This window comes from Echiichthys vipera (assembly GCF_963691815.1).
Source record: "Echiichthys vipera genome assembly, chromosome: 3".
NCBI lineage: Eukaryota > Metazoa > Chordata > Actinopteri > Perciformes > Trachinidae > Echiichthys > Echiichthys vipera.
In genome coordinates this window covers 13,917,696-13,941,830 of record NC_139828.1, presented here as the reverse complement: position 1 = coordinate 13,941,830, position 24,135 = coordinate 13,917,696, and the positions used below count along the sequence as shown (strand labels likewise).

At 39.9% G+C, this 24,135-nt stretch overlaps 2 protein-coding genes across 2 annotated transcripts; both read right to left on the bottom strand.

Annotated features, from left to right (window-relative positions):
- Positions 1–1,455: 1,455 nt before the first annotated feature.
- On the bottom strand, positions 1,456–6,666 carry loxl5a (lysyl oxidase-like 5a; the record flags this gene model as incomplete). Its single annotated transcript, XM_083940112.1, has 7 exons — positions 1,456–1,498; positions 1,584–1,699; positions 1,797–1,892; positions 2,024–2,180; positions 4,158–4,295; positions 4,931–5,039; positions 5,679–6,666. 7 exons carry the CDS (start codon positions 6,664–6,666, stop codon positions 1,492–1,494), a joined length of 1,611 nt encoding a protein of 536 aa, XP_083796238.1. The 3' UTR covers positions 1,456–1,491.
- A 1,140-nt stretch (positions 6,667–7,806) lies between these two features.
- LOC310945026 (voltage-dependent T-type calcium channel subunit alpha-1I-like) lies at positions 7,807–23,842 on the bottom strand (the record flags this gene model as incomplete). Its single annotated transcript, XM_083910966.1, has 29 exons — positions 7,807–7,923; positions 8,506–8,661; positions 9,492–9,613; positions 9,949–10,027; positions 10,866–10,924; positions 11,060–11,181; positions 11,286–11,395; positions 12,341–12,520; positions 13,171–13,260; positions 13,368–13,493; positions 14,077–14,203; positions 14,343–14,527; positions 14,709–14,777; positions 15,099–15,222; positions 15,946–16,031; positions 16,267–16,368; positions 16,450–16,539; positions 16,613–16,768; positions 16,882–16,999; positions 17,106–17,291; positions 18,175–18,323; positions 18,624–18,743; positions 18,836–18,893; positions 19,913–20,070; positions 21,087–21,405; positions 22,029–22,188; positions 22,517–22,605; positions 22,952–23,088; positions 23,774–23,842. The coding sequence occupies 29 exons, from the start codon at positions 23,840–23,842 to the stop codon at positions 7,807–7,809; spliced, it is 3,663 nt and encodes a 1,220-aa protein (XP_083767092.1).
- Between the last annotated feature and the right edge of the window lie 293 nt (positions 23,843–24,135).

Sequence of the window (24,135 nt, the reverse complement as noted above, 5' to 3'; positions counted from 1 at the left end):
CCACAACTCACTCTAATGGGCCCCAGCTTGTGTTAGCTGCTGTTGATGGGAAATGGGCAGTGGAATGACTTCATGTTGTCAAATATTGGTTCAAATTATCCCATTAGTAGATTTTAGATTTCTTAGTAAGCTGTCAGTCTGCAATGGTACCTTTGTTTTAAAAAGGGACTTTATTATAAAATGGAAAAAAAATCAGACCACCTTTCAAATAATCAAACAAAGAACAGACTAAACACGTCCACAAGAGTAAAACGGCACACAATCATCCACGTTATTCTTTGGTTTTTCTGAACAGTACTTGCTGTATAAGTCTTTCACTCCCATACAAAAGTGGTGAAAGTTAGGGTGAGGATCCTTTTCTCTCACAAGACACAATTTTAATATATATCAGGAGAGAAAAGCACCAATGTTTACTTAAAAACAACACCAATTCAGTCATACTGTACAGCACGGCTGAATTAACTTAGTTTTCTTAAAGATCAACTCTGGATATTTATTCAGGCAAATATATAATATATTTGAAATATTGTATATAATATAATATATATATAATATAGTTAAAATATAAAATATATATATTAAATACAAATAGTCTGCTTGGAGCAATCAAATCAGATTTTGAGTGGACACAGAAAAACTTTCCCTTTTCAGCAGATTAATGTCAAACTTTGTATCATTCTGCAGAGCTGGAGCTCAAACATCCGGCTGAAGGAACGAGAAGAAAAACATATTTTTGAGTGGAGGGGGATTTAAGATTATTTAAGAATGTAAAGAATATATTTCCGGATCACGCTAACGTGCTTTCTTCAAGTTTCCTGCACAGATACAGCCAAGGGTGCAGATATTAAGCAGGGGGTCCAAGGGTCCACCCCCAAAACATTTTTAGTGTCAAACACTTAATTTCCAGATTTGTGTGCAGTAATTTATGGTGGAAATGTTTTATTTATGTAAAGGAAGACACCAGGTGACAATTTAAAATATAAAAGTATAAAAATATGACTCAAAACAACCTATTCTGTTATTTCATTAACAGTGGCCCCAATACGCTGCTGTAGAACGCGGCTAGAACTTGGCCTTTTAGTTATGATTCCCACTCTAGTTTGCTCACTCAGCATCACTTCTTTACGTTTAATGGCAGATTTAAAACTTTTGAGGGTGAATACTGCCCCAAACTTTGCCAAAGGCATTGTTGTGTCTCTGAGTCGCCTTCAAAATAAAAGTCCTCTGCTACTTTCATGTTTTTATTGGGAGGGACGTTTTCCCCTCCTGGGATTTGCACCCATGGATACAGCTGACAGTAAAGGTTTGCATTGCTTTAAAATACATAACATACACACATAACATAAGTTAACATCTACAGCCTGGCTGTAGCTACAATATATGACATGTGACATAAATACGAACAGATTGGAAAACATTTTAAAGTAAAACAACTGCATAACAGAGCAAGAAGGACAAGTTTCTGTGAGCAAATGTTTGTCTTCAGTCAGGTCAGCTTCTGTGAGAACAAAGAATAGGCATCAGTGATGAGATCTTCTTTTTCACCTCTGCTCTCAGCTATAAGGAGTGAGAACATAACTTACACAGTGATCCTGCAGTTTCTCGCCTGGACGTAGCTTCCTGTGTACCTGATGTCGCAGCGCACCTCATTGTTGGAGAAATCTGACTCCTGAACCAGCTGAGAGGGGTTCACTGTCACCTGAAAAACAGCAGAATGTTCCAGTTATATGAAATCAGCTGTTGCTGTGTTGCAATTATCATTTATTGTCCTGTTTCATAAAGCAGTGCACTCCCACCTTGAGTATGTAGTTTCCAGGAGGTACATCAGTGATGTCGATCCACTGGCAGTCGATATTGGCGTGATACGTGTCGTAGCACCCAGGACCGAGCCCCTGAGAAAAATCCAAACCTTACTTTAACATCACTCCCGGCTGAAGGAAAATAGTTCATCAATTCAATGAACACAATAATGGAAGGACATATCAATACAAAAATAGATAAATCATTGACCAGGAAGACCAACCTGTGTGTGAGCAGTGCAGGCAAAGCGTCGCCGTACGCCCGGATCACAGGACGTGTCCTCCAGACAGAAACTGGCCTTGTGTCCCTCTGCGACCTTCTGTCCAGTAGAGACGTCCAGCAAGTCATAGTTACTAAAGGCCTCCATGCTGTGGTAATGCCTGCAGATAGAGATACACCGGATCATAATGAGAGCTTCACTGCAAATGTGTTGTAGAAATGTCCATGTCTGTTGTCTCAGTCTGCTGCTGATGATAATTAGAAAAACGTATTCATATGGAAAGATACAGCATTTCACTTTTTGTTCCTAAAAACAGTTTTTGATTTTCTCACATCTTAAATAGTGTTTGATCAGACATTCATCAGAAGCAAACAAGGAACTGAACAAACTGCTGATGATAAAATAGAGAAAGTTTCCATTCGCTGTTCACCAGTTGTATTATTACAACACACATGTTTTATGTGTTTATGTTGTTCAAGAGAATTTGTGTCTCTTTTTTTTATGTGTTTACTGTTCATTTGTTGTTAGTCTTGTTTTTTTATTGTTCGAAAAAATAATGAAAAGATAAAGTGAGGACACACCGATGGCAGTGAGCTTGTCAGGTTAATGCCTTGGGAGATCATCAGGAGCAATTTGGGATTCAGCGTAGAAAGACTCATCATGTGGACAAGAGGAGTTGTGGACTGAACACCCAATGCTTCGGTTACTGGAAAACCTGCTCTACCTCCTGAGCCGCAGCTGCTGAGGAGTAGTGCATTTATTCTTTAGTGTTATTGGTTTAAATGCAGGTTTACATCAGTTTTATAGGTCACATTTTGTATAAAAAAGTGACCTTTACATGTCTTTTTTGATAATAAAGCAGTTTGAGGTGCTAAATAAATACTGTGAAAGTATCAAAACACTCCACAGAGACATATTCAGAAACTTTAAAAAGCCTTTAAACGAGCCGTCAGGACTTCTGGGCGGAGCGTTTCAGACAGAGGGTGAATACAGGTATATTCAGACAGACAGTAGGAGAAAAATAATGTCTGAAAATGAGAAGAGTATGAGACCTTGCCAAAGAAACACAAGAGTTAACCAATGACGTGATGTATAATGTGATCATCAGTGAAGCTGCAGTCTTGATGCAGCATTGTCCTTTTAATATTTCTGAATGTGGTGTATACAGTAAAGTTTTGATTTCTTTACACTTACAGTTTTTACAACAGTCTCTGTAAAGACCATAGACTGTATTAAAAAATGGACATAGCCTCTCCGTTGAGGTCCGTTCTCTCAACTTGATCATTCGTACTCGCCTATGGGAGTCGCCATCTTGTCAGACATTGAATCCGCCTCATTTCCTCTGACCAAAAAAGTGCATGTATGTGACGTTGGGGGGAGGAACATACGTCCATCTGGTTGACGTTTACCACAGAGGAAAAGGGAGGGCCAGAGGCTAGCTGTCACTCAAGAGGCCATGCCCCTAATTATTCATAAACGCTAACCTCCGATAAAATAAAAACTGGCCTGGTCCAAAAGAATTTGCTCTCAGTGTTGTCATGGAGATATGACCTAAACATACAGACTAGAATGTTCTTTTATACCAGGCCTTAAATAAGGTTTAATTATGCTGTGAAAACGGCCTGTTTAACATGGGGGTCAAGGAGAAACTACTCTATTGTGCAAACTTCTCCTAGTGGACACTCAGAGAACTGCATTTTTTTGCACTTCTGCATTGGATCAACCAGGAAGTCGCTGTGGTGGGGGCTCGGTTAAGACCCATGGAAGACAGCGCCCCAGTATGATGGCAGCTAGAAAACTAATACAATAATGCATAATGTGTAATAACAAGTGGAAGAAAATGTGAAATATGAACTCCATTTTGTATAATTTCCTATTACAAACTGAAACTATCCAAACTGAAGTACGGAAGCCCATTTCTACCAGTAAATGAAGAAAAAAAGATCCTGTAAGTCATTATAATGAAACTTTCTCAAAATTTAGCCTACATAACTATTTTGAGAGTCATCATTCGGAGAAGCTGTCTCATTATAATAACTTACATGATCTTCTTTTTCATCACATTGGCGACAATGGGCTTTGATACAAATGTATGATTCAGTAAAGTCTGGTAGGTCAAAGACAACACTGAGCTCACTGGTGACAGCTGTGCCATTCCCACTCATGTCTGGGCTTCACTGGGAGGAAGTCTGCTGTTCCTTGGTTCTTCACCCGCTGTGGGAACCGCAGCAGCACTCTGTAGTCCAGGTCCCTCACACTCGGGTGATCCGCAGACCTAAAGGAAAAGAAAACAGGAGCCAAAGTTTACCACCAGTGTCTTTGCTATGAGCAGGAATGACACTTAATCAGTGAGAGCACAGATGGGGTTGTATCACCTGTCTGTTGGTGGTATCTTTACATCACATTATCCTCTACACACACTTCACTGCACAATGAAGTTTACATAACGGTGCATTACTGTGTGACAAGGCTGGTTGCTGGTCTTGCCTCAGTAGTTTTTGCATTCACCTCAGAAACCCTTTGCCTCTCACTTCAGAGCCTATTTTACTTGGCAAAGTGGTGCTGAGATCAGAGGAGAGAATCTCGGGCGGTTGCCAGGTTTGTGTCCAGCCGTTCACTCAGCTGTAGCTTCCAAATGGGACTGAAGCCAACACGCATCCCAATCTGGCGACCTCAGCGGAACCTTTAATGGTTATCATTATTGATTTAAGTTTATATCCCATTGATTTTTGTGTTTAAAGTGAAATATTTTATCACACAGTTGAGAGCATGTGCACTGTGTCAGCCAAGGATAAAGGGCAATACAAGACAGACTCTAAATCTACTCCTACCTTCATGAATTAACTGATTTAACTTTTCTTGACGTGACTGGCATATTAATGAGATGAGATGTCAAATACATAAGTGCACCTCGAAAGACAGTTTTCTTCAGCAGCACAGCGAAGTGCATACATCTGCACTCTCTGGATGTAAGAGGCAGCTTGGATGTAATAAGGGTCAGGAACCAAGTCTGGAAGACCTGCAGGAAAAAAACAAAAACATACACACAACTTTAAAATAAGAGATTGTAATTAATCTCTCTACTGAAAACTTTTCAATTATATTCTCCAGTAAGTTTGAGCAGAAAACACTGAATGAACTTTTGGGTGTGATTTGAATATGAATTTAAACATCATCAAAACATTACCTGGACTATATCATCTGTAAAACATATTCTGTACCTGCTGATTTGATATGAAAATTAAGGAAATTGAGCAAATCTTAATGTTTCTGATTATATATGTGATGTGAAATACTTTAATAGCATACTTCAGCAGATATTTGGATGGAGACAGGTAAACGTTATACTCTCATCGCCAACTACAGTACTAATGACTCCCAGTCCAACAATCAGACATTTAATTTCTATTTTGCTCAGAGACTCTCCCACTGGAGATCTTCCTTTTGTCATTAACTCTCACTCTTATTAAAAACCTTATTTATAGAATAGAAATGGGATTTAAATTTTTGGAAATGAGCACATGTCATCTGTGCCTCTGCTCCACTCAGCGCTTCACAGGGCGTTTGGATTATTCAGACTCTTATTCCAGGGTGTTATCAGTTATGAAACATCTTGTTGTATTCTGCCAAAATAAATTATGTGTCCTGTCCGTCTCACCGTTGTGGAAGAACCTGGTGCCATAGCCCGGTCCTGGTGGAGGACGCACAGTGATCCTGTTTCTGCGGTCCGGTGGGTAAACATTATAGAAAACTGAGTTCCGGTGATGAATATTGTGTGGGTCCCGTGGGTCACCCATGTCCGTAGTCCTTGTTGTATCCGGTCTTGGGCGAGGAAAGTGTATTTCTACGGCGTTACTGGACAGCTCTGTGGGAGAAACATTTGACTCCGGAGTGATTCTGGTCAGTGAGTGCGCTCTTTGCGCACTGTGAGCGTCTCCTAAACTGGTTTGCTGCGGGATGCGACGTGAGTTGCCACTATCCTCGGCCATGGTGACCCATCCAGCTGTGGCAGGTGAGCGGGCACTTGATTCAGAGCTTATCCTTCCGCCTCGGCTGCGCGTAAAGTCCGGTGATCCTACCTGTGACACAGTGGCCTGTTGCGCGCCATCTCCAGGTGTACTCCGCCCTCCTCGCGGAACTCCACTACCGGAGAACTCCTGGATGGTGGTGAAAGCGGCAGCGCTGCCGTTGGAGGCTGCCTGTGGTGAACGGTATCCCACAGCCACAGTCTCTCCGGTGGTTGCGATGCGCGGTGGAGACTGACTGTGTGTCCCGGGTCGTCCCGAGGCGAGTAAATACTGACCAGCATCAACACCAAGAACCGATGCCTCAATTTGACTGAGGTCGTTTTGTTGAGAGTTCTCAAGGTCTCCAGGTCTGGTTCTGGCGGATCCGCTGAGCGCAACAGGAGGCTGAAGTCGGTTGATACTGTTTTTAGTTGTCAATAAGAGTTGAGTGCGTCTTCTGGTCTGCGCAGGTGAGCGATATTGAGTCCCCGTGCTCAGTAAACTGTAAACCTGACCGTTATTCTCCCACTGAATCCGGTGCCTCCACGGTCCGACGCGTGCGCGTAAATGGTGCTGACCGGTACCAAAACATATCAAAACATCTAATAGGCAAATTAATACAAGCACAAACTTCTCCATGGCTCAATGTGACGGTGTCTCTACTGTATGTGAAGAGCTTCAACACTGAGGCATTAACAACGAACATTTGAGTTTGACATCATGGGTGATGGGGTGGTGTTTGGAATAAACTCCGCTCCGTTACGCAGTTGCGCACACCGTCCCCGCAGAGAGAGAGTGAGAAGGAGGCGGGGGGCTCAGATGGGATTTCTCAAATGCATTAAGATGACATAATAAGATAACATCATTTGAAAGTTAAGAGTGTATAAGGGCTTATTAATCTCAATTATGTCCAATCGGTTGTTGTTTGGTTTGCGTTTTGTTTCACAGAGTCATTGCTAAATTGAACCATTTTTTTTTACCACTCTGTTCTGGAAACTGCTCAGAAACCCCTTAATTGTCAATATACCCAGGGAAAAGCCACCCATCCTCTGAATGCTCCAGGTCTCTAGTTTATGGTTGTAAAGTTTCATGAGGCTGTGATTATCCTAGATGTCACAACAGCTCATTTTATGCAGCGAGGTCCAAGTTTCACACATGGTCTTACACTACAAATAGAGACTATCATCCCACATGAAGACATCCGGGCGAGTCTCAGCTTTCCAGTCAGAACACGATTTATTGACCGCTGATGTTCCTGGGGTCCTTTAGGATCATCCCTGCACCATCTATCCGTCTTATTTAATGGCTAAGACATTTTCACACTTCAACTATGACCATGTGGATCAACTAATATACTGCATCAAGCCAATTTATAATAACTTAAGATACAACAACTTATATAACTAAAATATAACAACTATAAAAAATCAAAACAGTTGACTTTATGTAAATTAAGTGTGTATTTATTTATTCTTCTCACAACATACAAGTCAAAATGAACATATGTACAGCTTATATAAGTACTAAAAAGGAGAAAGAGAAACAAGAGAGGGAATATTCACATTCACACTTACTACTGTTGAAAATTACTGGATATCATTCTACTAACATAAATATATCAATCTCATCAAAATAATAGTAATCTCTCATTAACACATCTCTAAAATCATTCTTTTGAAATCTAAGCGAGGACCATCAAAGGGACCATATGTATATATAATATATACAATATATAAAAAACAAACAAGAAAATCATTTCTGTGTTTGGCATTTCTCTGGTTATCCCTCAGCGTCCCCGTGGTTGGATCTGGATATGGATTCTGGAGACTGCAGGGCCCGCTCAGCCGCGAGCACTTCTTCCTCCTCCGGGGGGAGACAGAAGTTAGTAGGGTTGTTCTGAAACATTAAAATATTCTTCTGTTACATTGGTATTTCAATCTCAAAGTCAGAAATCAAAGTTAAAGTTTATTTTATTATTATTACTGTTATTTTGTTCTTGTCACGTTTCCTCCCCCAACAGTCTGTTACTGTTTTTTAGCAGTTTAGGATTCAGCCTCGTGGCAAAGATTTGAAAACACTTCCTAGAAACCCTGAAATTTACCCTGAACTTTAATGTTAGAGATTCTTTTGTTGTAGTTTCTGGGACAGTTATGTGACTTGTTTTGATCTAAAAGCTGGTGTTGATTTTAAGAGGGAATTCACTGGAACAAAAGCTCAACTAAAACTAAATTAATTATTCATTTATGATAAGAAATTGTATTTTTCGTATATGTTGAATACATTTGTTCTTGACTTTACATTTCAAATGTTTCGCTCATCTGTTGTGTTCCACAGTTAGTTGGAATAATTCATGTATAATTTAATTAGTGCCAGATTAAAGGAGTCTATTACATTAGTAAAATAAACCTTTACAGTTGTTATAATAATGGCTACAGTGTGTTTGTTCTCTTTCTTGGTGTGTGCATTTGCTGTAACTACCTCGTTGCTGTCTTCCAGAGCTTGCATTATGGCTGCCACCACCAGGTTTACCAGTACGAACTGGGCCATAACGACAAAGCTGCACAAGATGAGCGGAGAGACCCAGGACAGGTAGCTGGAACAGCCTTCATCACCAGGACTACACCTCAACGCGTCCTTGAGAAGCACAGAGCAAGATTCAGAAGGTAAGAGGGGCTGGCACACAGACTGGAGCCTGCGTGACAAAATCTTTATCACTGTGAAATCTTGACGGTTCACTCTGACAATTACAAACGTAAAAGAGGAGCACATATAAAATATTTTTAATGTAGAAAATGAACAGAATTGTTACCTGATATTACATGTGAGGATACAACATTATTGTAACACTTCATTTTATGGGTCATAATAATTATTTCTGGCTGTGTTCGGACTAAAACACTCTCTGTGTTACGCAAGCAATTAACTGAAATAAATCACCTGGATGTATACCAACTAATGACCGTGTCCATCTTCCCGTGATTAGAGACAATCTACTAATTTATTTCCAGAAACTTCCCAGAAAAATGAATGAGTGAGACTATCCCAGTGTCTGTGTATCAAAGTGTCTTTAATGGGGACAAGACTTCAAATCAGATAACCTCATTCTCTGCACTGAATAAAAAAACGCGTTAAACGTTTTTTAACAACGCAGCACGTTATCCTATCAACACTTTGATCCCTCTCTCATTGGCTGGAAGGTGTGGATCACACCTCTGATGTTTGCAGCTCTAAATTAATGCACCCGTCACTTAACAAATGAGAGGTTTTATTTGATTAAATATGGCATTTTGATGGCAAGTTGCCGTGGTATCAGTGGGATGATACCCTTAAGGTTTTACATATTCAGTGCTTGTAACTGTTGATTATTTATCATCCCATTTCAGTGATTTTGGATGTTTCTTCTTTTCTCAGGGGTTAGATGATTATGGACTAGAGCTTGTGTGCATCTGCATGTGTGTGCATACCTTCATAATCCCGCTCCAGTTGTCCCCGGTGCACACTTGGTAAAGCGTGAGCAGGGCCAGCCCGAAGTGTCTGAAGTTGGCGTTGCGATGTAAACCCAAGCACGGTAAGTCTTCTGTGCATTCTGATTAACACAGAGGCACACAAGCAGAGGCATGCAGGCGATGATTTCAGGGACATTTTGGTTTCAATCAGTAAAATCCATCAGATATGTATTTGATTCAGGGACTACGAATCAAGCACATACAGTTTATTTTTTTTTTTATGTTTTATTTTAGTGTGTGTATTTTTTGAAGTGGTAATATATATTGATAGTGTGGCATGGCATGATGTTTTATTTTAGTGTGTGTATTTTCTGAAGTGATAATATATATTGATAGTGTGGCATGGCATGATGTTTTATTTTTGCAGTATGTAAACCTGTATGCATGTGTGTGCTCTGCTGGTAGTGTGACTGACCGAGCCTGCCAAATAGCTCCACTCCCAGCGCAGCGTAGACGAAGAAGAAGAACATGAAGAGGAGACAAATATTTCCAACCTGGAATCAAAATGCACATTAAATCACAACAAACACTACAATGTACTGTAGATACCGTCAGTTATCAACCACAGGCTTTATGCACCATGACTAGATGGAACTATTTATTCATTTATTCATTACACACAGGTCTTAATTACCAGCCGCAACAGTGATGCTGGTGTTGTTTTCACCTTGTGTGTGTGTGTGTGTGTTTGTGTGTGTGGTTTTGTATATTTTGCCAGGTATGTCTGTCTGTGAACAGATTTTTCAAGCGTCAAAATCTTGCAAGATACAGTCACGAACCTTTACAGGTGACATAAAAATGAAGGTTGGTTTCTAAAATGGGTGTCGTCCGAGCACAAGGTTTGAAGCCCCCACACACTTTAAGCCCCTCACCAGAAAATCATCCAAGATACAAGACTGCCCCCCATTGGGCCAATTTGGCATAGTGACTGCTGCGGTCTCTAGTTTCTAATGACCACTGTTTTTAAGCACGTCATAGTTTTGAGCATTTTGATTTCTCTTCTGCTCCCATTTTATGAGTTAATTTGCTGCTGCGGCTGCAAACTCAGCACTTCCTCCATCTGCTGGGTTGAACTATAAAATAACTATTAAATGAGCAGAGGTCTATTTCTACTGATGTACAGCTGTTTAATCTCTATAAGTGTGCAATTTCAATAATAAATCTGATGGGTGTAGGGTTTCAAATGTGAAAACAGACAGAGATACTTCAGGGTCACAAACTGTAAACCATAGAGTGGGCAAACATTCAAATGTCCATCAACTCAAATGCAGATGCTGTATGAGTAAGTTTAACACTGTGCAAAACAAAAACATGATGAATGTTTTATTGTACCTGTGACAGCGTCTTGATGATGGTTTTCAGCAGAACTCTGATCTTTTTGGCCTTGAGCACTGAAGAGAGACAGATGAGTTAACAAATAGCTTTGTACATAAATACACAACTACACACACACACACACACACACACACACTAACACACACACACACACACACCATTAGGCATTAGTTGAGTGTTTGTTTGTATACCTTGTGCTAGTCTGAGTACTCTACAGACTCTCAGGATGCTGGGATTAATGGGAATTGTGTTCTCGTTGAAAAGAATACTGATGACGGAGATCAAGACGACAGCGACGTCCAGCAGATTCCAACTAAACACGTGCAAAAAAATGTCATGCAACACTTTAGACACTGACAACACCAATATGCATCAGCAAAGACGGAAATTAAATTATTTCTCGTTCTGGTGTGTTACCTGATTTTTAGGAACCTCAGCACGCCAAACGCCACGAGCTTCAGCAGTACTTCGATGATCAGGATGACGGTGAACACATAGTAGGAATACTCTGTGAGCCTTGATATATACTGAACACACAGTGACAAACAGGTTTATTTCCATCCCCTCACAGAGTCGATGCAAATCTGCAAATCTGTTGTGCTGACACAATGTGTCTTTGTGTGTTTGTGTGTGTGTGTGTGTGTGTGTGTTTACCGGAGGTTGATTATAGTGTTGGAAAGCCATCATCAAGACGCTCATGAAAATTATGAAAGCCATGAAAAGGTCCAGGAAGTTGCTGGTAGCCAGAGTGTGGATGGCCCGACGTAGGGGGGAGTAGTATTCGTAATACTGCCTCTGCTCACGCTGTGAAACACACGTGTCTTTACACACACACACACACACACACACACACACACACACACACACACACACACACACACACACACACACACACACACACACACACACACACACACACACACCAACACACAGATGCTGATATTCAGATGTGCACACATATTTAGAGCTGCACTAATCGATGTTTTGTACATGTGCTGTGATATAGTCTATCAGAAAGAATACGCAGAGGCTTTTGTTGACCTGCGGATGACAGACTGAATAGTAGGAAGCAGAACTCTGCTAGTGTTTAATTTTCGTACTTCGCTTCATTGAGTTAATTCTCAGAAACTTCAACTATGTATATAGTTATAAAACGGGTTGCTCAAATGAAGCAGTTTGACTGGTTCACATCAGCTGTGAGGTTGAATTCGTTTGCACAAATCAGTATCACTAAACCTCTGCGAACACAAATTTTACCTCGCAGTCAGACAGCCCTTTAAGACGGGGGATTGAAATTGTTATCTATGCTCTTTTCAAGGCCACCAGACTCCATTGACAAAAACAGTCATTTTACCATGCAGAACAGGGGAGTTGCCTTGATCGGTTGGTAAGTGCTGAATGCTAGCTCTTAGTGTAGACCAGGTTGCACTTTGGAAAGCGATGCTCAGAAAAATAGACTAACAACAAGTCACTCCATTCTCCTTACCCCTGCCCTGGGCTTGCGATACTTCTTCCTCTCCTCTTTTTTGCTCCAGCTGACAGTGGTGGAAGGTCTCCACCATTACACCGATAAACATGTCGAGGAGAACGAAGCTCATAATCATGAAGGTGATGAAGAAAACAAGCATCCATTCGTTGTGGTTTGTCACAGGCTGAGAGAAGAGAAGAAAAGAGACTTCAGATTTAATTTTCTTGAGCATAAAGGGGCCTTAACGTGATAAGATTTTTGCACTGGGCTCACCGCGAGGTTGGACGCAGGGACCCAGTAAACTGCTAAATCAATGTTAGTATTAAAACAACTTTAAACTGCCAATTCACAAACCTGGTGTGACTGCTTATAAACCTCCAACCTTTTTCTTCCGAGATCGTAATACGACTTTAATGTAACGTTAAATATTTTGGGAAACTTTTTCCTCCATCTTTCTAACCGGCTTGATGTGGCTCTCGTAAACGTAAACGTCACACTCAAAGCGTCTATCTCATTAACTGCACTTAATTGCACTTCTGAAAGGAAGGTCAGCGGCAACAAGGTCAAAGTTTAACTGATTTGAACTCTGAGCGAAGCGGCAGAGACACAGATCTGAGCGATGCGCGCCGCTAACATGAAGAAATAAATGGAATGACAGGGGCAAAGCGTTTTTACTGTGTATCATGTGTAGGGGCCTTAAGGGGGGAAAAATAAAGGAAACCTCGATTACACTGCTGTCTTAAGAAGGCAGAACCACCCATGCGTTTCTCTTTTCCCTCCCCATGTACATAACAGTGTGAAAACATAAATCAGACGTATTGCCAGAAAAATTACCTGCTGGTCCACTCCCACAGCATCTAGCCCATCATACATGATGTTCACCCAGCCATCCTTGGAGTACATTACAAACAAGGACATCAGAGCCTAAATGGGAAACATAGAAATAACTGATAAGTCAACACACAGTGATTTTCTCTGTCCTTATATTTTAAGATGCATCCCTCTCCCTGTCTCGCTCTCTGGGTCTGTACCTGAGGCAGGCTGTCAAAGTTGTACTCCTTTCGTACCCAGCGATAGTTGGCCGACAGACAGTCAGACTTGTTGATGATGTTTCTTGTGTCCTGACCCACACAGTAGTGGAACTTCCCTTTTAATAACTTCAGTGTTTGTGTGACATAAAGACAAAGACAGTGGTGTTGTTTTAATTTTGCATTGCATCAAAGCTATCACTATCAATGCTAAGAATAACAGAAGGACATTCTCAACAGAGGTGTTTACTTTTAGTGTTAGCCACAGGTCATGTTGTTTGTTTTCAATAGCTTGATTGTCAGTCACAGTAAAAGAAAGCTTTCATATAATAGTGACCAGGATCTTTATTTACATTATCTGCAGAAGACAACAGGCTTTTATCTAAAGCAGGCATATATTAGAGGCTGGCTTTTATTTCTACGTATTTCCCACAGTTTCGTATTAAGTATTGGAAATGTACAGTATCATCATACTGTGTCATCGCATACTACCGTATTACTGTATTACTGTATTTCCCGTATTACTGTATCACTGCATATAATAATTTCTGTTACGCATACTATCAGGTCCTGTCTGTTGTTTTTCAAACTCTCTGCTCTATAAAGCCTACTGCAGCTCTGTACTCTTTATCAGATGCTCACAGGCCACTTGTTAGCATGCACATATGTGTGTGTGTGTGTGTGTGTCTGCTTCAGTGCATTCCCACGGTACCTGCACCCCAAGAATGGCATAGAAAAAGAGAAAGGTGCAGCAGATAAAAACGATGTTCCCGATGGGTTTAACTGAGGCAATCAGAGCTTCCACAGCCAGCTTCAGTTTCGGGGCTCGCTTGATCACCCTGGGACACACAAACAGATGTTTGACCCAAACGTTATATTCAGTATAAGGCAGGATGCTTACACAAAAACAGTACATGCACATATGCAAGGGTATCAGTAAACATATTCCCTGTTTACACACACAAAAAAAGGATGTACCTCAGTGGGCGAAGAGTGCGCAGCAGGCGCAAAACTTTGAGGATGCTCAGCATGTTGTTTTTGCCAGAACTGGCCAGAGAGACAACAATATGGACTAAAGACAGGATCACCAACAAACCATCAACCATATTCCAGGACGACCGGAAGTAACTCTCCTTCCCAAACAGCAGACCAAGAGCTACAACCTGTCACAGCAACAACACATAAATTCACACTACTACTTTATAACCAATATTATAGATTTTCTTTAAATACTCCTCAAAATCTGAGCGCCAAAACTGATTTTAAGGTGGAAAAGAGGTCTTTCAGAAAAAATTTTAGTTTAATGAATGCCATTTCACAGTAACGAAAACCCTTTGTGTTTACCTTGAAAAGCATCTCTACCAGAAAGACAGCAGAGAATATGTAACGGGACATATTCAGGATCCATCGCTCCTAAAGGGCAGAGTGAGATTAATTTGTAATGCGCCTGTTTTCTATCATTTCTATAACACGTAATCATTTGTTCTATGAAATGCAAAACAAGCGTGTGTGTTTACCATTTCTTATCAGACATTACACGTACAGTAGTATTATTATACTATGTGGACACGTGCAGTATGTGTGTGTGTGTGTGTGTGTGTATCTTTCTATTATTATTATTATTATTGTGCGATGCTTGTGTGTGTCCGATTGGATATGGTTGTGTGAGGGTTTACTGTGCCTCCCTCCTAGATTAACAGTTATTGTTCATAGGTTATCCTGCAGATGTCTTACTGTGCTTTTAGGGTCAATGCTAGGCCTCTCCATGGCGATGGTTACACAGCTCAGGAGAATGAAGAGCAGAATCGTGTGGTCAAACATCTTGTGAGAGATCACACGCTGGCAAAAGATGCGGAACCTGAACACAAATGTACACACTTGAATTAAAAAAGCTACAGTCGGTTAAAAAAATAAGAAGAAAACCAGGGAAATAAAAGGGACAGTGAAATATAAAATACATTTTCAAATTTTAAATCCTGGGTGTCTGTACTAATCCTCCAGTTATCTTTTGCATCTTTTGCAAAATATGAATCAAAAAAACATTTGGTGCATTTTTATGTCTCTCTCTGTCTACATTGACAGATGACTCATCTTGGTCTCAGGGACTCAGGGACATATACATGTATCCGAATGTGTCCATGATTTACAACATGGTTCTCACAGGGTTCACCAAGTTAAATATAAGACATTATGATACCACCAGAATGCTTCACGATAATATCGACCAAAGTATGAAAGTATGATGGGAAACAAGATAAAATGACCTTGAATTCTTTGTTATTATATCACATTTTCAGTACAGATGATGACATAAATAATACAATTGCAGAAAATTAATAGGGAGATGTGGGTGGAGTAAGTAAGCAGTAGCAATTAGTAAAGTCTAAATGACTAAATAGCTACTAACAAGTTTACTAAAGACTTTCTTAATGTGTAAATAGCTCGCTAAGAAACATGTCCGAACAAAAGTGATCAACTCTGTAAACACAAAGAAAGCCAAATGCAACAATTTAATTTAAATTAATAAGCTGATACTGAAATTGTGCTTGTATGTGTGTGTTTATGTGTGTATGAGACTTACCTGTTCTGTGGAGACCACACGTAGAATGACCACTCTTCGTGCTCTTTGCACCAGCACAGCACTTTCTGGATAAAGCTCAAAGATCTCTGCAGGGGTAAATAGTTACACATCAGACGCCGCTCTTCATTTTAAACATGAACAAAATACTTCAAAGGACCATCAGCAACACTGAAGAGGTGTGGTACACCTGCAAAATGTTGCTCGGAATAGAGGGAATGAGACCAAAGTGGTTTTGAACGCGTCAATTTCTTTAACATTATTGTGTGGAAAAGCTCACAGTCTCAAACCGGACTTCTTTAACTATCACCTTTAGGAACTTACATTGTCCACGTTGGTATCTGAAGGTGCAGAGTCTGCTTCAGGGGCTGGGTTCACCGCACAGGATGTGCTGGGCCCACAGTTTCGGCTGGTTGTTGAGGGGCCCTGAAACAACATGAAATAGAGCAACAGTCTATGTGGGACAGTGGGTAAACTCTAACTAGTATCTCAACACTAACAACTTACATTTGTGTTGTTGTTATCCATCTCTGAAGGGGTCGAGTTGGAGCTGTCCGACCCACAGGAAGAGAGAGAGGAGTCTGGTTCGGGTTCGCGCTGGAATAACAGGAAATAGAGTTTGGCATTGGTGCAAGTGTGCCATACTTTGGTGTGACTAAAAGGTCCTTACCTTATCCTGGAAGCTCTGAACCACTATTCCCACAAGTATATTGAGAAGAACATGCTTTCCCAAAATAATGACTGCAACAAAGTAGAGGGCGGCCCAAGGGGAGGTAGCAGCCATGGCGTTGTACAGCACCAGATTCCAGTCCTCCTGAGTCAGAATCTGGGTTGATAGATTTAATTAAAGAGAGAAGCACAGATAGTGATTGAGGCACACATTTCATAATGATGGAATAGAACCATGATGGCACAAATTAGGAAGCCATAAAAACTAACCTGGAACACAGTGACCATGGACCAGAGTAGGGTGTCAAAGTTTTTTCGGTCAGTGATGGTGTCTCCGTTATCCGTCTGGAAGCTAAATTGATCACCAAAAAGGTGCATACCTGTTATACTGCAGAGAAACAAGAAAATTCAGTTACAACAATTGAAATGCATTTCGTGGTTTATCATCATTATAGTAATGGTACATATATATTGTATTGTGTGTGTGTACGTGCCTGAAAATGAAGGTGAGAAACAGCAGCAGCATGCAGAGTGAGGCTGCCTCTGCCATGGTCCTCTTCAGCACTATCAGCTGTCTCTTCAGGTAAGGGAGGAAGTGGAGCAGCCTCCCAAACCGCAGCAGACGAAATGCACGCAAAACTGACAACCTGCCATCTCCTTTAGCAATTATCTCCCACATACTGAAAACCGCAAACACAACAAGAAATTACACTTTTATTCGCAGCCAGCAACTTCTGTCTAAGACTGAAACCATGTATCTTGAGGTCGTAAGTCACATTGTGCTTATTACGTAGTAGGTCAGTAAGTCATTAGCTATGTTAGCTGGCTGTATGCACAATCTGCATTTTTACATGTTCATATATTACCTCTTCAGTGTATATTCAATTCAATTTTATTTTATTTACAGTGCCAAATCATAACATAAGTTATCTCAGGGCACTTTACAGAGTAGGTATAGACCACACTCCATGACTTATTTATGATTTACATAGACCCAACAATTCCTCCATAGAGTACGGTGGCAACGAATACCTTCCCTTTAACCGGCAGGAACGACAGACAGACTCAGCTCTATGGAGGACTGCCATCTGTCTTGATATGTTATATGTCTATAGCATATCATCGTCTTGCACAGTTTTTACCTTTTAACCATCTTTTATCTGCACTACCTCCATTAGTAGACATTGCATTATAGTGACAGCTCTCTGTAGTAGTTCTGGTGTCTAAAATATATCACTTCACTGCTATGTTTTTGCATTTTTGTATGTGTAATATGAGCTACTGGATGCCTACATTTTGCTCAGGATCAATAAAGTATCTATCTATCTAGTCTGTAACTAATACTAGTTACTAGTGCAACATTGCTGAGTCAGTGTCACCCCCGCATGGCAGAAGCAATTCATTTTGCTCGATACCTTAAAAGTTTTGTGTGTCAAAAAACAATGTGCGGTTCAAAGAAGAGTTGAACCCCAATCAAGAAAATAGAGATATACTTTGAATTTCAATGATGGCACATATTACAGGACAAAGCAAAAAAAGTCAGACTGCATGGGATAATATTACCTGACGATAACGATGGCAAAGTCAAAGATGTTGTTTCGGTCTACAAAGTATGTCCACTTCAAAGCTAGCAGCTTTAAGAACATCTCCACAACAAATATAAAAGTGAAGATGTTGTTGCTGATCTGCAACATACTAGTCAACTCCTTCGGCTGTAGGAAGAGAGGATGGAAAGAAATAAACCGCAAGAAAGAGATACAGATGAAGGACAAGAAAAAAAGAGAAAATGCAATAAGAGGAAGAGCAAGCAAGAAGAAATTGAGGAGGGTAAGAGAAATAGTAGTAAACATTTCACTTATTATTCCCTTTAGGGTTCTTCATGTTGATAGATAGGGACAGAATTTGGAAAGCCTCTTTCTTCATTCCCAGCATAACAAAATACTCTCATCAAACCAGCACACACACCTGAAACTCACAGAAGCTTGGAGTCGACAGAAAACTTTAGTCCTCACCTGCTTGTGATGCTCTATGGCAATGGTGAGAATACTGAGTAAAACAGTAAACATGATCACTCGGTCGAAATGTTTACTTTCGACAATCCTCCTTATTAGTCTCATTAATGGTCTCCAGACCTGAAAGATAAAGGAGTCATGTAAGTGAGAAAACAATGCTGCTGCTGCTGCTGCTGCTGGCAGTACTGCAGAAATGTGTTGACAGTTCTCACCACTGAAGAATTGATATTCCTGGTGCTGTCAGAAGGGTGCACCTTTTTACGACATTTACTGGTAAAAGGATATGAATGAAAGTAAATGTTAAGGTTAAATGAAGACATAACGTTATGTTCAGGTAATGTTTGTTTAGGTTCATTCGCTTAAAAAGAAACCTTGGGTTCTACATTTTCAGTTTAGCATTTTTCATCTTAAAGGAGCAGTACTCGACATTCAGAGCATATACAGCAGCAAACAACTATTTTCTAAGTAAAGATAAAGTGGTGTAGTGAGCAAACAGTGCCTTTTAAATAAATAAAGTTTAAGTTTTTAAATGCATCTCTTGGGAATTCTGAGAAACACCATTTAACTAATGTAAACTCAACTATGTCATGCTCAGGACATAACACATTTAGTTGTACCAACATAATCTATAAAATGCTTAAGAAACAGACACCGGAAGACCAGCAAGTATGTTGAACTAAAGAGGCATATTCAAGATTGATGTCAATGTCAACCTTTCTCCTGAAACAATACTTTTGATAGGAGACCCCATGATATCAGAGAAGATCTAAAGGCATGTTTAACTTCAAATAAATACATTTTCTCTACCTGGATGCTTCCAACCTTTGACTGAAACTAAACGAGTAGGCTACTATTGAGGGAATACTTCACCCTAAAAGTGATCATTTGTACATTAATTACTCACCCCATGTTCTTAGAAAATTTTGCTTTTCTCACATGTCTCCACGGTGAACGAAGACTCCAAAAACAGATAAAAGAATCGAAGGGATTCATGTAAGGCAGCCCTTGATGCTTAAATTCTGCGTTCTTCAATCACGCGGAGGAATGCAACAAAATATATTTTTTTCAAGGCTTCGTGGTAATATGGGGTGATTTTGAAGGTAGTAAGTATTCCATTAAGAATATAACATAAGAACGTAGCTATATCTACTTTCATCCTGAGAATGAGGGAATAATGGGTCGGACGGTCTGCAAACCTCAACAAAGTGTTTTAAGTGCTACTTTTTCAGACTTCCTTGATATATATACACATACATATATATATAGAGAGAGCTTATACAGTGACTGACCTATGGAAGTCCCTCTGCAGCCAGCAGGTTAACTTGTGACGGATCTTTCTGAAAGCCACAGCAGCAGCACTCGGCTCTCCCGTCTCCTGTTTCATGTTGTCTGAGAACTGGGTGGCAATGACGACTGCGCACACGTTCATCATGATAAAGGAGCCCATCTGTTTGGGGAAGTAAAAAGAAACTGCACCTGTAATTTAAAATTACACCCTCAATTCTATTTAGCCTGAACAAAGAAATGATTTTGCAGCTCAAGTGTTAACAGTAACTCTGTTTCAGGGGCAACACAAATCAAAATTCTGTAAATGAGATCATTAGACATTTATATTTCAAAGTCAATTGTTAGTCTGGAACTAAATGGCCCTGCCCACGCTGATAAGTTCAGGGTGATTATGTCTACCTTTTATTTGTTTTTTCTACATTAGAGCATGTACAAGAATGTAGGACCTAACTCCAAACTGCTGTTGAGCATAACTGCAGTTAACAGTTGGCTTTTTCTTCTCACACAGTTTCAGTGTAGTTTTCAGTTTCCAGCTTTACAGACAATCATAATTTCGAGTTTGAACAGGGGGAAATACAATGGTTGGTAACTAAAACAAAGGCAAGTGGCTACTCACAACTGTGACGAGTATGAAAAATAATAAACTCCCAAAGGAATGAGCATCCATAACAAAAAACATGATCTCTGACCATCCTTCCAGAGTGACAACCTGGAGATAGAGAGAGACAGAGAGTGATAACATTTATATAAGCTCTTAGGTAACAACATGGTAGACAGACAAACAGATAGATAGATAGATCGATAGATAGATAGATAGATAGATAGATAGATAGATAGATAGATAGATAGATAGATAGATAGATAGATAGATAGATAGATGGATAGACAGACAGACAGATAGATAGATAGATAGATATATAGATAGATAGATAGATAGATAGATAGATAGATAGATAGATAGATAGATAGATAGATAGATAGATAGATAGATAGATAGATAGATAGATGGATACATAGATAGATAGGCAGGCAGGCAGGCAGGCAGGCAGACAGACAGACAGACAGACAGACAGATAGATAGATAGCTAGATAGATAGATAGATAGATAGATGGATAGATAGATAGATAGATAGATAGATAGATAGATAGATAGATAGATCGAACGACGATTCTTACCTGGAATATGGTTATCCAGGCGTAGCCAATGTTATCAAAATTGATAGCTCCCTTGTGAGGGTTAAGGTCCCCAGCTCGACAGACATTATAGTACTGGTTCCAGTTGACACAGGTGTCAGCACTGGCCCCAGCCGCTGTAGGGGCTAACCATTTCCCAGCTAAATCATTAGCAGCCAATGAGCAGGTCTTGTTGTTCTCCTTGTAGGGTGGCACATCATGGCAGCGCCGCATCCCACTCTTTCCGTCAGGTGAACAGATAAATGGGATTCTTTCACCGAACTTGGTCAAGAAGAATGGATTTAAGGACACGTTGTACTCTCTAAATAGAAAACATAATGGTAGTATATACACAATAATTAATACACACTATAAATATATAGTCATATAGATCATGACATAGCTTTAAGATTTCTCATGACAGGTTTTTTGGTGCAGTGTGTTGAAAAAGAGGGAAGAGAGTTTTTGGTGCAGTGTGTTGAGTAAGAGGGAAGAAAGTTTATATTTAAGTGACATATACGTATTTACTGTTTAATATGCAAACACCAAAACCTAATGTCCTAAAGACAGGGTGTGTGATATATTGTGAAAAACGCTCCTAACCTGTGACATAATCCAAACATACCCAGTGCCTGCCGCGAGCTGTTGCTTAAATGCATCATCATGTTAAATAACAATTATTATTATTTTATGCTTTAATCTGCAAAAGGGAGTTATTGTCTTACACATATATTTTTATATATGTTATATATTACTTTATTTATTATTACTTTGTCAGCTAAAACAAGCTATCGGAAGATGTCACTTTTTTTTGGACCAAAACTATAATCAGTAAATCAAGAAAATAATCTGAAGATTAATTGATAATTGGTAATTGTTAGTACAGCCCAGAAAGACAAGGAAAAAATGCCAAAAGTGGAAAAGCAGACCTAGCAATTTCCTTACTTGGGAATGTCCTCTCCAAGAAAGCAGCGGTTGCGCAGCTGACCCCCCCACAACTGGACTCCCATGACGGCGAAGATGTGGATGACAAACATGTAGAGGACGAGAACATTTACAAGCATGGGCACAGTGCCGAAGAGTACTGTCACCACGCCTCGCATTCCTGCACAGATGAACATAAAAAGACGCTGTCAGAAGTTATTATGTCTAAAACTTTATCACACACACACATACACACACACACACACGCATATGCATACATTTACAGTTAATAAACATGACAAATAGTTGACCTTCTTGGGTCCCTTTAAGTATGGTTTTGGTTTTTAGGGGAAAGAAGCAGACTGCTTTGGGAGGTTTATTACAACGACCCACATCCATTGAGTCGATCCTTCACTCATATAGTCATCGACAATATTAACATGACTACATTTATCACTTACTGTAGGTGTGTTTGGAAAATTAACAAAAATGTAACCATGCCAACATACCTGTTACTCTGCTGATCAGTCGCAGCGGCCCGAGCACTTGACAGAACGCCAAGTGGATGCCAAATAAATCCATAAAAAAATCCAACACTCTGAAGGGAAAGTTGCAGACAGAAACAAGGAGAATGGTTTCATTATTTTGTGTTCTTTGATTAAAAAAAAAAGTCCATATACTGAATACTGAAGCGGAGAAAGGCGGATGATTAAAAAAGTCTGTGCAAAGCTGTCCAGACTTTTTTTTCTTTGGTTTGTTTTGATTTGAAACTAAGAGCCCTGCTGTGTTTGTGAGTGCATGATTATATATGTTTTCTTCTAACACAAGAGCAACTGAGACATTAAATCTGATGTTTCCCTATGGAGACAGCTGTTGTCAAAGCAGACAAAAGAGAAAAGAGAACAATTTTCCAGCATGAGCAAAAAGACTTGTGGGATACTAACTCTCCACAGTTGATGAAGCAGTCCAGCTTGCTCCATCTGTTCCTGAGGTAACTCCCTTCATAGCCAAAGACTCCTAGGGCCACCATTTTGATGAGCATTTCCATCAAAAAGTATGCAAAGACAATGGTGTCCATTACCTGGCCGTATACCATAAAATACAAACATAAAGTTAAACATAATACCCACATAGACATGCACACACACAGGAAGACACAGAAATACACAAACATGACTTATACGCATACATAAGGCATGTGTATAATGCATGTGCAATGACAGTACAGCTGCTGGTCCACACTCCGTACTCCTACACAGTCCATGCAAACTGGGAATAAGCTACTACAGTAACAACCCAAAAACGCTAATGCTAAGTGGCAAAGGTACTATTATGTGTACTCATTAATAGAGAGACACAGTGAATGCATTGTGTATGTCATTATATCATTAGCCTTTTGTGTTAGAATTAAGCAGGTTTTTCAGAGCAAAAAAGTGTAAATATTAAAATAAATGTTAGAGCAGTGGAGGGAAACTCAAATTGAACATGAACTTTAGTCTTCTAGTTAAAAATATAATCTGTTTGAAAATTAGACAACCATGTCTGACACCACAATATACCATGTATCCAATAAACGATTAGAGGCGCAGCTGTATAGCCACACTGCAATGACAGAAACTTAGGTCAACAGTGTTGGTTGTTTTATTAGGGAGGGAAAATGGTGTGCATTTTGAACATTTTCAAATGTATTGAAACTATTTGTTATTGACACTGTACAAAATGTACATTTCACTGTCTATTTATAAGAGTGCAGGGGTCTCACTAACCTCTTGTTTGTAGGTCTTCTCCTTTCCGGGCTTGTACATGCCCAGACTCACACAGTTGAGCAGGACCATCAGTACGGACATATAATCCAACCACGTGGAGGGAGAGGTTAAGGTCAAAACACATTGGATGAGATCATATCCAGTCATTAATTCATCAATAACAGAGGATAGATGGTACAAGAAGCGCCTAATGGGGCTAATAATTGCCAAATGGATACAATGTTGTAATGTTTTAATATGCAGGTGTATAATGGTGTATATAAATAGTGGTTTGATATCTGCACAAGCTCAATCAAGTTATTGTTTATTATTGTTAGGATTTCTACACATTTTTGTTCTTACTAGGTGTCACACAAGGTTAA